Raw genomic sequence first — 17,592 nt, 5'->3', positions numbered from 1 at the left:
GGACTAAAAGGTATTTTTAGAAAGGTTTGCCTAAGTTTCTTTGATTTAAAATAGACCCTATCAGAGTAGCACAAATGTAGGTGGGACCATTCAGCTGCCTTAGAAACATCTCATTCTCTCTGCCCTCATTCTGGGTGTCCAAAATGAGATCTGTCTTTATGGCTTCATTTTGGTTTTTACACTTGGAGTTCACAGTGGACAAAATGTATAATTTATTAAGAGAACTGAGCTCTGTAGCAAAATTGTACTTTTAATTGGAAAGCCTAAAAAATATCATCTTTCCTAGGCTTTACCTTCTGTTAGAAATCCAGGGAGTGAGAGAACTGGAAAAGATGATGGTAATGTTCCAGAATTGCAACTGGTTCAGCCCAATTACAGGTTTTCATTTACTGATGGTCTCCAGAGTGTGAGGCCAGAGAAAGTAGGTACAGACTGATAAAGGCAATTAAGTAGCAAACAGAGGAAGGAAGTAAAACTTGGATGCTTTTTTCTGGGAAAGGAAGGAGCTGGTGGAATGTACCAGCAGGTGTCTTGTTACTGTTAGCAATGGCAACCTGGGCTCCAGATGGAGATACCGGCTGAAACAAAGATATTTTAATGAACATTTAATGTTTTGGTTTGTCTGAGATGTTTATCATCCTTCCCCATGAGCTAATTAGTGTGAACTAATTAGTTAGAAAATCTTCAGCTTCCTTAAGATTTTTTTTCCTCCCTCCTTTACTGTCTTTGGGAGCACTCTCTTTAAAAGTTGGCATTCTTGTTAAACTTCCTCCCTTGGAGGAAAATGGCTCAATATTTTTATTTTCTCAGTTCATCTGTCTGTTGGTCTAACACACTGGAGTTTATCTTCCATCTGCAAGGTTTGGAAAACATTTGTGTTAGTTACACACCACAGAGCATAAAGTCTTTAGACCATGAAACAGTCTGAAGTACACGATCCTGACACGTAGTTGATCCTTGTCCCCTAAAAAGCATTAGTTGGATAAATGAAACTGTGTGGAAATAGACTTTATTAAAAAAGGCACAAACCCAAGCTACAGTAATAAACCACTAAAATATATGATATAGGTCATTACAGCAAGGAGATGAGTTAAGGTGACCAATAAAGATTTCATAAAAGAAACATAAGCTTTGTAGTGTGCTTCTAAAAGGCACTAGGAGTTCTCTGTTCCACCATTGTCTTTAACAATTTTCCCTACAAGGTAATTTTACAGAGAAAGTTGTAATTCTTACGTTTATGCATATTATATACATCTGCCAGTCTATATTTCAAAGACCTGCTGTAGTTAAACCATTCTTGAAAAAAGCTTATTTTTGTAGCCTAGTTCTGCTAATCTTTAAATGGAAGTTATTCAGCCCTCTCAGAGACTTCTGTGGGAAAACAGCAGCCTGTATGATATTTGTGACTGACTTCCAATGCCTCACGTGAGGCATTTTAAAATCTGTTTTAGGAGTGAGAGTCTTCTGGGATTTAACATAGTGACTGAATTGTTTTAAGTGATCATATTGACATCCCTAAATATTTCTGCAGGTTAGCCTGAACAGGAATTGAGGATCAATTTATCTGTCAAGAATACTAGCTTGCTTTTGGCTTTTCCTATTCTTTGCATGCAGATGGGTTTCTTTGAGGCCACAGTCTGGAGGTGTCCCTTTCCACTTCAAGACCAGTTGGTAACCTGTGCTCTAAACAGCAGAATTTATCCCACTTAGTCCCTCTACACCCTAATAAATAATCAATGTGTGGATTACTTTGAACCTGCATCAGGTGTGGTCTTTCACCTGAGGTGTCTTTATTATCAAACTGTTGTCTGAGTTAGGAATAGAGAGTGTTCTCCCCTCTCCAGCTTTGCTCTTGCCTTTTTTTCCAGCACTGATGATAGAAATGACTGTGGTACAAAAGGGTCTGCAAGCTGCAAAACCTTTGTCAGCAAATTAGCCAATAAATGTGAGCTATAAGTATCAAGGCAAAAGGCACAACAACCAACTTTTAATTTCACAATCTAAATTATCAGACTGGTCTTTGAACATGCACAGGGAGGTTACAAGGAAGCAACAGGCTTTTCACAAAGGTAGATCTGAGAAGGAATGAATTTGAGTGATCTCATGCACAATTTAGAGGAATTTCCACTGACTGAATAGAGAAGTTGGTTAACTCAGCCAGCTAAGTAGATGTGTGAAGATGGGCTTTGTAATGAAAGATGATAGTTTAATAATGGTCATTTGAAGGAATCCATAGAAGGGGGTTGGTCGAAATACTGAAATTAGAGTACTGAAAAGCACATTACAGGAACAGACTGTGAGCTGTGGGTAACAGTGGATAGTGGAATAACTGCAAGTCAGCAGTGCAGAGGTCACTCATCACTGTTGGCCCACAGAGATGTTACAGTTAAATTTGCAGATATACCCAGTCTTCCCCCTTGCAGCAGCTGATGCCTGGCATATTTTGAGGTTATGGCATATGAGTAAAAAGGCTGGCAAACTGCTGTGCAGAACAGCCCAGCACTGAAGGCACCTTGGAGAAACCAAATTCTGATGAAAGAATAAAACACTGTATATGGAGGGACCAAGGTTTGGTAATAGTGTGTGGTAATTCAAACAAGTAAAGGTGAGCGGTTATAATAAAAAGAAAAATAAAATTGATTTACGCTAAGGAGAATTATTCCTTGTTATGTTTGGAGAGTGCTATTCAAGCCCAAGCAATACTCACCTGAAGTTTTTTACGCTTAGATCTATAACTCTTGTATTGTATTATATTAGGTTTCCTTAGATGTTTCCATACATTTCCATAGTGATGATAGTGAATATTTGAGCATTGTCTAAAAACAGAATGAGGCAGAGGTCAATTAGTTCCAACTTTTTGAATTTTGAAAAATCTTTCCATTTCGAGCTTATTCAATTTAAAAATCTGAGTTCAGGTAAATAAAAGCTGCTTTTCTAAATACAACTGGTTGTTTGGGGTTTTGTTTTTGTTTTTTTTTCACAATAGGAATCATCCTCTGTTACTCCATAAATTCACAGGAACAGTAAATTTCAGTTCTCTCTCAGGTCACCTGTTTCCTTCCCTACCTGCCTTATTGGTGACATCCATGGTCCACTGGCCATGAGTTTGAGTGGCAGTAGTTTTGTGGGCAGAAGCTGCATTTTTTACAACCAGCACAACACAATGTGCTGTGTCCTCCTGGGGGTTTGCTTGGCCTTCCTCCCTGCCCTCACACCATAATGAAACTAAAAGTGGGTTTGATGGGGATTATTGAAAAGAAGATTCGTGGACTTGTGACATCTATTTAAGACAGGTGATAGTATCTCTGCATTAATTTCACATTAGCACTTGAAGTTTGATTTCTCTCTGCTGTTGCAGGAAGCTGTTGACATTTGGCAGAGTGGCAGAACATGGGGTTTGAGTTGTGAGTTTCCCTTTCAGAGTTGCCTGCAGCTTCTTCTCTGTGTGTGCAGGAAGGGAGTCAAGACTGGGGGTGGCTGAGACATTGACTTTCCCCAGCTGACATGCACTGTTAAATTGATTCTTTCAATCACAAGTTTCAGTGGATTTGTAGAATAGTTTTTATTTACTTTTGGACAGGAATGTATCCATTTGTTTGGGGTTTTTTTTCAGTTTTCGTAAGGAAATGCTTGGAAGTCCAGCATTGCATCAGGTTGTATATTAGCACAATTTTTCTGCTTCTTGCACCCAATTGCTAAAAAATCAGCTGCTTAGGAGCAGGAAAACCCCTTTGGAATTGCAGTCTGAAGTGCCTAGTCTATTATTCCTTGATCACCTTTACAGAGAAATAGAGAAGTTTTGAAAACTGAAGTTTGAACACAATTTTTCAAATTGAAAATAAATTTAAATTTCTTTTATTTATTAAGAAGTCAGTTTGTTTTCTGTTTCAATATAAGCACTACGATTATTAAGTAGGGCCACTTACTTTTGCTCTAAATTTGTTAAACTGTATCTTTTCCAGTTCTGCTCAGCAAAAAAATGCTTAAATACCTATTCCAAAAGGCAGAGATGAAAGTGTATATTCTGCAGTATTTAGCTGCCCATTTGGAGAGCAGGTCACTTTTTTTCTTTTAGCAAGAGCAGTGGCAAAAGTGACTACTCTCAAATAACACAAAATAAAATATGATTTATTCCCACAAATTATTTCTGGTTATGTTAATCTCAAGTATTTATTTACATTTAGAGCAGGGCCAAACTCTGAAACAGATGCCTGGAGATTTTTTAAAACCATTTATATATACTAGGAAATTCTAATAAATTTTGTATGAAAACAGATGTTTGTGGATAAATAAGCCCTTTTGTTGTTTACACATATTCCACCAAAAAAACCTGTTTAATCTGTTCTTAAAACACTGAGCCTGAAAAATGGAGAGGTTGGGATGAAAGGATCTGCTGGGTCTTTTGTGTGAAATGCACTTAGGTTTGCTCATCTGTTCGGGGGCTGCTTAGCATTTAGGAGGGGGAAAGCTATTCTTTAGTTCATGTATGAAAATGTACAATACTTTATATCAATTATTTGGCTGATTGCTGGAAGTGCGTTGGAGTGAGGGGGCACTGGCTAGTTCTGGCCTTCACTAATGGGAACATTTCAGAATGTGGATGGTAATTAAAGTATAGAATGCGGAAAATTAGGCCAAAATTGAATAGAAATGAATAAGTATGTGTTCTGTTGTGCAGATGTTGGAAATAGATTATTTTGGATACCTCTTTCTATCTACATCTTATTTGGTTACCATGTAAAATTCGGTCATACACCATGTAGATTGTTTCTCTTCCCATTACCTTTTCTGTTTTTATGTTGTGATGTATCTGTATAGGTAGTAATTTAGCAAAATATCCTGTCTGCCAGGTATGGGAACTAGCTGATTGTATTGTAATACCAGATCATTACTTAATTCATATGCAACCTAGCCTAGCACATGGAAAGCATTATAAATCTATTTACAGTGTGGCTGGTCTGATGATAACATTGTATTAAATTCCCAGGTGAGGCAATTTAAGCAATTGCTTTGCCATGTGTAGGCCATGGAAATTAACTTCTCATATGCTTTGGTAATAGACGAACTTCATTGGTATGCTCAGATTAGTGGTATAGCAGAATTCTTACAGTCTGGTTACGTGTACCCTGCTTCACATGTAGAATCATACAGGGGGGTGGGACTGCAGATCACAGATCTTAATTAGTTTAAGCTGAGTTAATTCATTTCAATTCTAATTTAGCCGGGCTTGCCTATGAACACATTCAGTTCTATTGGGAAATGTTAAGGCTTGGGTCAAGTAGACAGATTGTTTAAAGCCAAATTGCCAGACAGAACTGAGCAAGTGTATCTGTTTGAACAGGGCTTTAAGGAAATCACCCAATCAGTATGCAAAAATCCTGTTCATAAACCAAGAGAGATCTGCCTGGAATCAGAAATTCTTCCTTGTCAGAAGGTCTGGGTACTGTAGTACATTTAAAACAGCCCCTGAAACTTTCTGAGTGTTGAAGTTCTTGTAGAAAGTAGCTTAACCCTTTTGTGTCTCTGTGTTTGGGCAATGCTGTGTTCAAATGCAAACACATTCACTGAGTAAAACCACTTGTGTGCTTAGACTCTTTGTCTAGGTATATACAAGAAAATATAAAATATGAGGAAAACTTCTGTATATGACAGACCTTTGCAGACAAAAATCTGCTCACAGAACCTCTTAAGCCCATATTGAGCTGCCCAGAAATGCCTTGGATTACAAACTCTGTAAAGCTTCTGTCTTTTCTAGAAACATACATATAAAGTACCGGTAGACAGTGGTAACTGACAACTAAGACTAAAAATGTTGACAATTTCTTGATTTGCCTGGTTAGCTTATGTATAGAAGTCATTAACTATTTATAAAATGCATTATGAATTGGGTTCCTTCAAACTGTAGCAGAGTGTGTGACATTTCCAGCTCAAACTATCATTCTTGCATTTGGCTAAAGTATGTATTTATAAACAGCTGGTGGTTATGAACTAAAAAAAAAAAAAAATTAAAAATAATTATTGAGTTCAGACAAGTGGAACTAATTTTAATAGCCACATTTAAAAGTGTTAACCAATAATACTTTAATAAAAATAAGAATAGTATTTCAAGATATTGATATTTTGGACAAATCCTGAAAGAATAAATGAACACTTTAGTTCAAAGGCCTTTCCTTTTATATTATTGATTCATTTGGTAGTGAAACTGTGATCAAAAGTAGTATCAAATTATTTATTGATTATGGCAAAGAGTTATACCTAATTGTAGGCAAAGCATTATTTCTTTTAATATAATTTCTGATTTTCAGATCATGACAGATTATTGCAATAAAAGAACTATGATACAAATATATTTATTAGGTTCGGTGGTGATGATATAAAGGATTATAAAGAGCCTCTAAAAATTGTATTGCTATTAACGATTATTGCTTTCCTGTGAAGTATATTCTTTTTCCTTTCTCCCATGCAAGCTTTTAAGAATGAGGATATCACCCAGTTAAATCTTTCAAATGAATGATGTGGAATCAAGGACCATCTCAGTCCCTACGTATTATTAGGCAGCTTGTGCACTGGAGAACAAGCTCATGAAGCATCGTGGTCCTCATCTCAGTCTAATAATGATAAATACATTCAACACTAACAGGATCAATGGGGCTGAGTCATTTTGTGAAATTGGGAGAAACTGTACAGTTGAACTCCTAGACCTCAAATGAGGTCTTTAGACTGAATCTTAATCAGGAAAGAAGATTAGGTATTTAATGGTGTATATTTGTAATTTCCTTCCTTGTTTGTTGTGTATCAAATAAAAATAGGAAAATAATATAATTGAGCAATCTATGCCAATTTGTTGGCTTTTTGGTGAGAAAAGAGAAAAACAAAACCTATCTCCATATGATATTCTTGCATACCGTGGAGTGTTTTAGTCCCCCATAGTGATGAAATGAATAATTTAAACAGGCAGCTCTGATACCACAGCCTGTTTAAAGGTTCTCATTTCCTTTAATGCTGTAGACTACTTTAGCTTGGTTAGTGTGAAACTGTGACAGCTGAGATCTCCAAAAGATTTGGCACAATTCACCTCTTGCCATGGGTCCACGGTTTGCTTTGTCCTTCTGATGTACATCTGTAGCTTTAGGATATAATCTAGATCTGAATGCTGGTAGCTGAGTCACAAAGGTGTAAACACTGTAAGGATAATGTTGTAATAAAGGGTGAGCTACAGAGCACAAAGAGCTAAAATGTTTGCTCTGAGGTGACCCATACAGGGCTTACTCCACTGCTAGGTCCCTTGTGTTAAGGGTGACTCGCTTCCAAACCTCTTTGTCACATAGGTAATGAGTTTCCCTGTGCTCAGTTTAATTTCTAGTGGTTGTTTCCTGTGCCTCAGTCCCAAGCACAAGTTTTGGCATGATGGCCCAAGAAGGGAAGGTTTGAGGAAGGATTTGTGTTTTCTGAGTTCCTACAGGTCGTCACACCATGGCAGGGTGTGAGGCAAGCTCCCATCAACAAAGGAAGGCACTACAGCTTAGCTCTTGCTGCTCGTTTTCTTCCTCTGATAAAGTGTAAAAATTGCTATAACTGCTGTCAAAAAGAAAAAGAAACAGATAATATGTTAAAAATTCTCTCTCTCTTAGTGCTAAGTGTGGGAATATTAACTGAGTAAGAGCCTTCTATTTGTCTAACAGAGAAATTGAAAGCTGGGCTGATGTTCTCATTATGGACTTCCCCAGTGTTCCATTGAAACCTGTGCTGCCTTGGTAATGATCACGCATTTGCTTTCCATTGCTTGGCACTTGATCTAGTTTAGAATCAACATAATTATCAGTTCAAGAGCAAATCTGGTGCTCATAAGCTGTGAATTTACTTAATATCCTGTCTGTCATAACAATCCCATGGATGACTGTCTCAGTTTTGTGGTGTTTCCATGAACTGCTGAAAACCAGTGTTTCCTTGTGCTGTTGTTTTCTCTCCTTTCTTTTGCCCTTTAATTTCTATCCTTTCCCAGCAGCCTTAGCAGCATAGAAAACACTTGCTAATTTTCTACATCTTTAAATTGAATCAGATATGTCACATGTGTACTGTTCAGGTTTGGGTTTGTTAATTTTTTTTAATACAGGAAAAGCTCAGTCCTGTCTAGTGGCATCACTGCAGTCTTAGGTTTTCTGTCACCTGCTAGCAAGTGCTCTTCATAAAAATGCATTTGGTCCCTGCACTGGCATTTCTTCAATGCTTCTGCTGTTAGTGTATATTTCCTCACATGTTCCATATCTTGAGCTTCACAGAGGCTGCTTTCATTGCTGCAATGTTGAGGGTGTGACTGTCTCAGAAATGCTACATGGTTTGCCCATGCAGATTTGTTAAGATACAGCAGTAGAGGAACTTTGTAATAACTTTTACTTGCAGATTTTTTTTTTTTTTAAATCAAATAGGTATCCATTAGGGGGCTCTCGAGGTTTAAGATGATCAGCCTTGATGCCAATGGCTTCGGAGCTTTACTTCCTAACCCTTTTTTCTTTTTGTTTTACAGAAAAGGTCACGAATCGCCTACAGTGATGAGGTGCGGAATGAGCTCCTAGGGGATGACGGGAATTCCTCAGAGAACCAGGTAGGATGCTAATCAAGAAGCCCTAGTGGGTGGCTGGAGGGTGAAGGAGGTCACTGGCACACTGGGCTTCTCAAGCTGCTCCTTAACAGCATTAGCAACAACTCATGTGGAAGTGATACTGTTTAATGCAAAGCTGGGGTCTTAATCAACTTCAAAATGTTTCTTGGAGATCTTACATTTAACCCTTTAACTTGTGATCACTGTCTGCTATCTCAAAAAAAATCTTTTCTTCTCTTTTCTTTATTATTTAGTACTTAAGAAATAACTTGAAACACGCTGTTTGCCGACAAAGCCAAGGTCTTCACCTCAAACACATGTAAAAGGAATAAAAAAGTACATAATGCAGCTTTGATAATAATGCAGTATAATTAAATCAACACTGGCAGGCAAAACAAATGAAAGTGCGCTCTCAGAATTAGGCAGTATCCCACTCAGTTTCCTTGTGTGATTCCTTCCCTAACCAGATTTTCTCTCCTTGTACCAAAAACACAAGTTGTACCAATAAGAGCGTGCTTTCATAATGCATGTTGTACTAGGATGCAGAGTGCTATCCACCTCTTTTAATGTATGAAAGCTTGATAATCCTGAGGCTTTTCTAAAATCTTGTACCCGGATTGTTGTTCTGCATACTACAGTGAGGATCCTGCCAGACTACCGAAAATTGTGAAGGCAATGTTGTATTCAGGAGACTTTGACCCACCTGTTAATATTTCTTTTGGGGATGAAACTTGTTTGACACTGTGTCTGACAGCAGAATATTTATTTTCTTTCTGAAATTTATGTTATCAAAGTTGTGTATTTTGAGTTAGAAATTAGTTGAAAGTTTTCTTAAATGTCAGATTGTCTCTTCTGACCAGATAGTATCCAAATTGTTTTGCCAGTGAAAGTGAAAATTGTTTAAATGTTTACTTGATAAGTGTGATATTAAATAAGGAAATGGATCAGAACAATATTCTGGAATTTTTTGTATCTTCTACTCACAGTATAGGCTCAGCTTCATTAATGACAGAAAAAATAAAAACTTGGAGACTTACCTGGTACAATGACTTTCAAAACACAGACCCTGTAACCCTTAATCCTACACTATTTTAAACATGCTCTTTAAGTTTTAAACTCTGTAACAGACTTTAATTCATACATGAATTAAATTATACACAGGATACAATTTATCTGAAGACATAAGACTGTAAGTATAGCAACTCTGATATCTATGTGAAGAGTTAAATTTAAAGGATATTAATCTTTGTATTTATATATGATAACAAGGGGAGATTCCAAAATTTGAGTAAAATAAAGAGGTGGTTTTATACCTAAATAATGAAATTATGGAGATGATTTTAGGGAGAAGAGTCTCACAGTCTGCGTGTCATGATTGTAAATGTAGTCCTGTGAAAGTGTTAAGATTCTCATTTTATTTCTCTTAAGGTGCTGCTACTTTTACATTTCAAGAAAAAATTGTGTGAATTCAGACATAAAAGGGCAATTGTGATAAGAAGCTTTACTTATAACAGAATATCTTATGTGTAGGGATGAGATAAAATATTTTATTTTCACTTTTTAAAGAATGTTTAAATAACTGGTTCATGTGTGCACTTTTTGTGACTGATGATCTTTTTTTCCAAACTTGGTGAAAGAGACATGGTCTCATCTCAAGGAACTAAATGATACCTTCAACCATTTGTCAACTTAAAGGCTTTTTCTTCCAAATGACCACTATTTAAATGGAAGAAATTTTTGGCTGCTGAAGGACTCTTGCATAGGCTTTTAGGTATCCAAAATCTTTTTCTATAGCCCAACCTAAAATTGTTACCTCTGTACCTTTTAAAGCTCCTAATTTCTTTCTTGAAAAATATAATAAAATTCCACCATAAAGGAGTCACCTGATTTCTTTTAAATATATGAATGCCAGTATTTTTAAAATACATTATTTACTCTGTTGTTTAAATAATAAATATCACTTTCTCATTTTCTTATTAAATATATTTGTATCTGTACTTATTTACATGTAGCTATGGATGCAAGCAGTTAGTGCAAAAACTTCAGCTGGTGTTCAGCTTATTAGAATGTACAGCTTTTCAAAATCAAGTATAAGGTTTGGGTGCTTACCACATACTGAACATGAAATATTGTCGTGTTTAACTCAGTAACCCCAGGTCTAATACACTTTCACTCCTATACATTATTATAGCAATAGAAAACTTGGACTAAATGATGAAAGGATGCTCAGGTATAACTTAAAGCCACATGAAATATATGAAGATGTTTTAAATGCTTGCTTTCATTTTGTCTGATGGAAATAAATGTAGGTACATGGACTGGTCCTGACCCTGATAGTGTAGGATTTTTACTTCTCAATCAATTTGGATTAGGTTAAATTAATTTAACTGCAAAATAGTGGGTTTGTTTTCCCCAATTCAGTCACCAACCTGTGAAGGGGGAGAGAAAGGATTCCTCTTCTGACAGAGGAGGTGTTGAAAAAAGTTGCCAGCTCAGAATTGCTCTTGTACCAAACCACAAATATTGGTAAAATCTGCCAATAGAAATACTGAATATCTGGGTAGTCAGGGGTGTTATCCAAAGGCAAACAAGAGATATGAGTTGTTGGTCTTTGTCATCGTGATACATATTTGCATAATGGTTTTGGTGGAAAGAGAAGACAAAAGGAACTTAATGCATGCTGGCTAGTATGACCATATTAAAAAGCTAGAAATAATTAGGTCACTTTTGGAAAAATAAACAATATGGGTCTTTTCCTCATTCAGCTTCTCTTTATTTAGTTGAGTTTCAAAGGTACAGTTACAGTGAACCACAGCCAAGTTATAAGCTGTGATGAATAGGATGATAGGTATGAGTTTCCAGTTGTTCTCTGAGGAAGAAAGATGGAAGTACAAAGAACAGATTGAAGAATTAGCAAATGGTGACTTGTCTTTTGTCTTCTTCATTTTCCCAACGTCTCCCAGAAGCAGCAACCATCGTGTCTAGATGACAACTTAGAACACAATTCCGTTATAATGATATTTCCAAGATTTAACTACTTTTTCCAGATACAGCATATAGGAATTTCCTGTAAGAAGTTGTAAGAATCACACAATTCTGCTATTGAATGTTTCTTTTGAAATAAATGCAACTTTGTTTCATGAGACAGGTAGTGATAGAGTGCTCTTAACACACCTAGAGTTCAGTGAAGTCCCTGCTTAACATAAAACATTCACTGTTTAACAATTAACATTAAAATTTCTTCTTAATTTGAATCATGTGAGTGTAGTCAGATGAAGCATTCAGAGGCTGAAAATCAAGATATCCCTTCTTGCATCAAAAAAACCTCCCACCTCATGAACTTAGTCCCAAAAACCTACTGTGTGCATTGGGTTATTATTTCTTTTCCAAGAGTAGTCTTAAACAGACTCTGTTGCTTTCAAGTCTTGTTTGTTGTCCTGGCCACCAACATTTAGCAAATCCCATGAAAGTTTTGAGTTTTTCAGTGCAGTGATACTTTACTTAAAGTTGTAGCTTCACTTTAATAATAACAGAACTGTTTTATGTAGCAATTCACATGTTTTTGAGGATGTATATGTTGGGTTAAATCAGAAATCTCTCTCAACCAAAATAATGTGAGGTTCAGTATTATCAATTTTCTTGAGGTGTAACAGTGTTCCTTTCTCTTTTGCAACTATGTTCATTAGTAAGTTTAAATAAATTCACACTGGGTTAAACTGTGTATTGGTCTACCCGTACATTCTATATGTGATTCGTGATGAGCAAATATTTTGTGTCTACTTAATTTCTGACTACAAAGTTGTGATAATATTAGATTTGGGCTTGCTGTGCATAAAGTGTGTCAAACTTCAGCTACAGACCAGGGGGTGAAGTTGGTCAATTTAATTCGCCAAGATCTAAAGAAGGTCGGTATCATTTCATATAGCCCTGGCAGAGCAGATCATTACCAGACACAAATCTGTTCGTTACATGCCGAGGGTTTATAGCAAAATAAATAGACTGTCATCATAAGTTCAGAAAATTGTGTGTTCGACCCACGATAATGTGTAAAGGGCGTTTAATAGAGTTCAGCATTTATTCGTTATCTATATGCGGACAGAGACGGCGGTGGCGTTATCAGCTTTTTTAAAAAAAATTCGGTAGTTTTCCGTGTCACATGACGAGCCCCACGGCCACACGCGTGCGCACACACACACACCCACACACACACACACATCCCATCTCTCTCTCTGTGGTGCAGTTTTGATTTTAGTCACAGCAGAAGGCTTAGCCACAAGAGATTCCGCTGGTTCAAACCAGCGTAAACCAGATTTTTTTTTTTTTTTTTTTTTTAGCCTACAAAGGAACAGATTACCTCTTGTATCGAATTCTGTATTGCAAAAAAAAAAAAAAAAGGGGAAAAAAATCTTTGTTTCAAAAATATGCTGATTATCATAAGCTAAAATGGTGGCTGCGCACGGCTTAACGCTGTTTACAGTTCAGGAGTGAGCATAATAAAAATAATGTTTCAAAACAGAAATGTAAAGGTAGCACATTTTCATCAAGAGCATTGTTAAATGGGGGAAAAATACATCTTTTGTTAATTTGAATGAATATCTTTCAGCCAATGTTAGAAAAAACCCAACCCTCTCCCATTACTTAGCTTAGCTGCAAATCCCATGCAGAGCTTAAATTCAGCCATGCAGCACAAACAAGATAGAACATTTTTGTTTGGGACCTATTGAAAAAACAAATGTGCAGCATTTTAAAACTCTCATTGATTATAGCAGGGTGGCATGCCCGGACGGGCTCTATTGCGGGAGAGTCGTTTTAAACTTTGGCCCTTTAAGTATCATAGTCAACTGAAGAATGGTGGCCTCAGAAAGAAAAGATAGCTATGTGATCAACTCCCAGATCGTCTCTTTCTAAAGAGCCTTAATGTTTGCCTTTTTGGGGAAAAAAGGGGGGGAAGAGCTGGAGAAAGAGACCAATTTATGATAGGCCAAGCACTTGAATTTAAGCACTGGTTTGGCCGACAATGCAGTTTTCTTTAAACCAAATTCTAGCAGAGTTCCTTTAGCTGGTGCAGAAGAGCTGGTCCAGTTCAAGTCGGGGTGGTGTTGTTGCCCTCCTAATTAGAGCTCGTTAGAACCTCTTGTCCCTTTTGGTAAGGGGGTGAGGCAAACCTTCAGTTTTAGACGAGCTATATGAAACAATAGAGAATAATGGAGGTTCTTTTGTTTCCTTCATGCTGGTGAGACTTTATTAGTAGTAAACATTCTCAACTTACACATGTGTTGAAAATTAGTGTTATGAAACTGTAGGTGAAGTATCAGCATAAACTGAGATAATTATGTAGCTGTTGTAATTTTGAATTCAACTGGAATTGGTGAGAGAACTGTAATTTTTTATAAAGAGCCACTCTTGTGCAGACATTTGTTGTGAGTAATTACACATTTTGTTCCAGTACAAATAATTTATCTGTCTCTCTAAGGGGAGAGTATATTACAACATAGCTTGAAAATCAGGCTGGGGTTTTATTTAGATTTACAGAAAAGCTGCCAGAGCAATATTATTAGTGTTAGTGTTAGATTGTGCTGATTTGCAAACATGAATTAATAAATATAAATTTATATACTCTATAAGGATACACACACAGTCTGTGTATGTATACATATGTATATATACAGAACACACTGTGTAGTGGTCTGGATTAAGAACCTGGTATGGGTCTTTTCTGAGGGAAATACATTTCATGTTGTTCCCTATTCCTTTGTCTATTTTTAAATATGCTATTCAAGAAATCGTAGTTCTGAACCATTTAACTAAGCTGCTTCGTTTTTTTTTACATTGCAAAATCCCTCAGTATGAAGTTCAATAATAAAATTAAATAATATAGTTACAGTAGAACTCGGGTATATAAAATTTGAAATACTGAAATATATGCTGTAAAGATGCAGTCATCTATTAATAAGTTAGATCTGCTAGTAAAATAAGAAATCAGTTGTCACAACTAAAATATACAGAAAACATTCTGAAAACTTGTATATACAAAACCACTTCAGCTGTACAATCTTCGAAGAGAGGAATAGTAAACTTGTTTTTTTCTTTATAATATAGACTTCTATGAAGTCATTCCCCTTTATTTCATGATGGTGTCTTAGATGTGGTTTAAAAGAGAATTTCACACTATTCTCTTTGTTTAATGTGACAGTGTGAGAAAGTGATCTTTATTCGTTCAAAAAACTCTGCATGTAGTCTATGTTTAGGTTCTTTTAATGTGTTTGTCTGTGATTTTTAAATGCTAAACATGTAAACAGATAAATTGTCAATGTTAATTCTGTATCCTGTCACACAACTGATCTTTCTTTCCTGCCATTTCTTTCCTTTTTATCTTTTTTGTGCGTTCATGTTGCAGTTGATAAAATTACGTGAAGAGGTGAGTACTTTCTTGCTTTTTGTTGTCTAGCTTTCCCTTTAAAGCTGAGTTTCTAAATCTGAAGTAGATCTTTTTGTTCATTGTTGCAGGGAAATCTACACAAAGCAAAAATATTGATTACATTGCTTTAAAATATTCACTGTTGTGCCTCTTTTTCCCTAATAATTGTATACTTACATAGGAATCTCTAGATCAAACCTTAGAAATTAACATTCTTTGATAGTGGAATTTTTTTAAAAGGCACTAGAAAAAGAAGGGTGGAAAAAAACTCTATTATTTGATCTCTCCAAGAATACCATGATCAAATCAGGTACAGTAATAATCATGTTTGCATCACAAAATCTTTGATAGGGAAAGTACATTTATACACTGGTATTGAAAGTGAAAGCATTGCTTTGGAATAAGCCTTTGCTGAAACATTGTAAAAATTACATAGTGTTTCACAGTGTTTTGAGTTTGGAGTGAGGTATTCAAATAGCTTATGTATTATATTGGATATTGTACATCCACTGAAAAATACAGTACAGGTAGATAGACCTACACACACATATCAATATTTATTATTTATTTGTGAGTGCTGTAGATCTGTAGGTGTAACACTAGAGATCAGTATTCCAGAACACCTTTCTTCCACTTATAAAATGACTCATAAATATTTAGAAAGAAGCCTGTTTTAATGGTCAGTTCCTCAAATGTTTCAGTATATTTTCTGAAATTAATCTCTGTTCTTACTTACTGTTGTAGCAGAACAGGTATTAGAACTGCTGTTTTTTTATTATTTCCCATTAGCCACTGAAAAGAAGGCCTGAGTAAAGTCAAGTTTACTTACAAGTCAGATTTCTGAAAGGTTTCATACGGACAGCTTGGACCAGTGAAGTATTTGAATAAATATATTTAGAAGCATGAAGATTTTAACATCACATATTTGTCTGGTATCTTCTTCGTGGAACATGTGTGCCCAGTATGTGTCAGTAATATATACTGAACTCTGCAGGAAAGGATTTGTAAGTTTTAGAAATGGTCATGACAAAGAATTGTAAAGTAACCAGATTAAGGACAATTACTGAGAATTCTTAAAAACAGGTAGATATTTGTGATACAAAAATTCTTCACTAGTTTCCCAAATGCTTTATTTTTTCCCTCTTTTCATAGAGCTGACATTAATATGTAAAAGCTACAGAGTAAAGGAGTTGACAAAAAAAATTAAATAAAATAAACATGTAACCACATGAAAGCCTTCCCACCACTGCTGAGCTCCCCTCCCCAATAGTCCCAGTATTTAAACAGATGACAGTATTGTTGGAAGGGTTTGTATAGCCTGATTTCTGAGGTTTTTCAGAAGAACAAGGTTCATTTTCTCATCCATTTAACAGCATCTGCACGTCTGCCCGTGTGCTTTTGCAAAGAGTGCAGTAGGATCATTTTTATTTGCAAACATAAGATTATAGTTTTATAAACATAAAGATTCCTAATTTTTAAATTCATTCTGAAAATTTATTCATATGTAAAAAACAAAGCTGCTAGTTATCTGCCTTTTGTTTTTTTTTTTGAGGTAGGTATGAAAGCAAGTAAGAAAATTCAGGGTGTTACTGCAAAGGGCTGCAATTTGGGAGCTATACCGAACTCAGTTATACCTTTTGGATCTTATAAATCCTCTTTTGTTAGCGACCTAAAAAATTTTGACATTGCTTCTGCTATTTTTTTTTATTTTGTTGCTTTTCCTTGCTAGCCTCATAAGTTACTTTTTCTTGCTTCTGCATATAGTGAAAGCAGCAGAAAATAAAACTAAATAAAGGGATTTATTATTTTGCCTTGATCAAAATTGTACATTTAGAGAGAAAAATAATTTAAAACCCAATTGCTGGCATTCTGTTCTCTGCATGTAAGTACCCAGTCTGTGCTGGATAGGTTGTAAATGCAATGGTGTTCTTATACCCAATGCAAAATGCACATTAAAGTTTAAATGAAGGCTAGTACAGTGACTCAGGCATAATTCTTAACTCGTCACAGAGCGAAACATCAAGGCATCCCCAATTATAGTTCTCCTAAGGAGGTATGAAGTGATCTTAAAAGAAATTGTGGTTTGCCATACTGTTTGTTAATAAAACCTGTGCTTCATCTCATTACAAGGCTCTATTCTCGCACACTTGCTGTACACAGGCTTCCGTGGAGGCTGTGTCGCTCTGTCTTTTGAGCTCCTGAGATCTCAGTTTGAATCCAGCCCACATGGAATGACTAAATCTCTAGTGATAGCATGCCTCTTTGCAAAACTTCCTTATATAACTCCAGATAGATGCTGTTTCTGAAGCTGCAAGACAGACTGAATCACCTCGCTGCCCCCCTCACCGAGTGCAGGGGATACTGTGGGAGAAGGAGTTTGGGGAGGGGTGGGAAGCAGTTGAAAGCATCAGCTGCTGCTATAGGGCATTGATTTCATGTCCAAAGGACAGGGTGCCTCCAAATCCAAACAATGTAAGTGACACCACCCTTTATAATAAAATTAGGTTTCATTATGGAATGCCTTGGGTGGAAAGGCTCTGAAATCAAGTAAGAAACGGCTCTGAGTTAATGTTAG

At 36.2% G+C, this 17,592-nt stretch overlaps 1 protein-coding gene across 6 annotated transcripts in view; it reads left to right on the top strand.

Moving 5' to 3' along the window:
* The window catches only part of VTI1A (vesicle transport through interaction with t-SNAREs 1A), a 255,037-nt gene that overhangs the window by 41,771 nt on the left and 195,674 nt on the right, over positions 1 to 17,592 (top strand). For 3 of the 6 annotated variants that reach the window (XM_085064848.1, XM_085064850.1, XM_085064851.1), the window contains exons 4-5: positions 8,525 to 8,602; positions 14,997 to 15,017. In XM_085064848.1, the coding sequence (XP_084920974.1) occupies positions 8,525 to 8,602; positions 14,997 to 15,017 (99 nt within the window). The remainder of the gene's footprint in view (positions 1 to 8,524; positions 8,603 to 14,996; positions 15,018 to 17,592) is intronic. The other 3 variants (XM_085064849.1, XM_085064852.1, XM_085064853.1) reach the window with 1 other exon arrangement.

This window comes from Lichenostomus cassidix, chromosome 6 (genome assembly GCF_008360975.1).
Source record: "Lichenostomus cassidix isolate B80296 chromosome 6, HeHo_3.0, whole genome shotgun sequence".
In the NCBI taxonomy this organism is placed as follows: domain Eukaryota; kingdom Metazoa; phylum Chordata; class Aves; order Passeriformes; family Meliphagidae; genus Lichenostomus; species Lichenostomus cassidix.
Note: the sequence above shows the minus strand (reverse complement) of the source record. Positions and strands in the feature narration are given on the sequence as shown.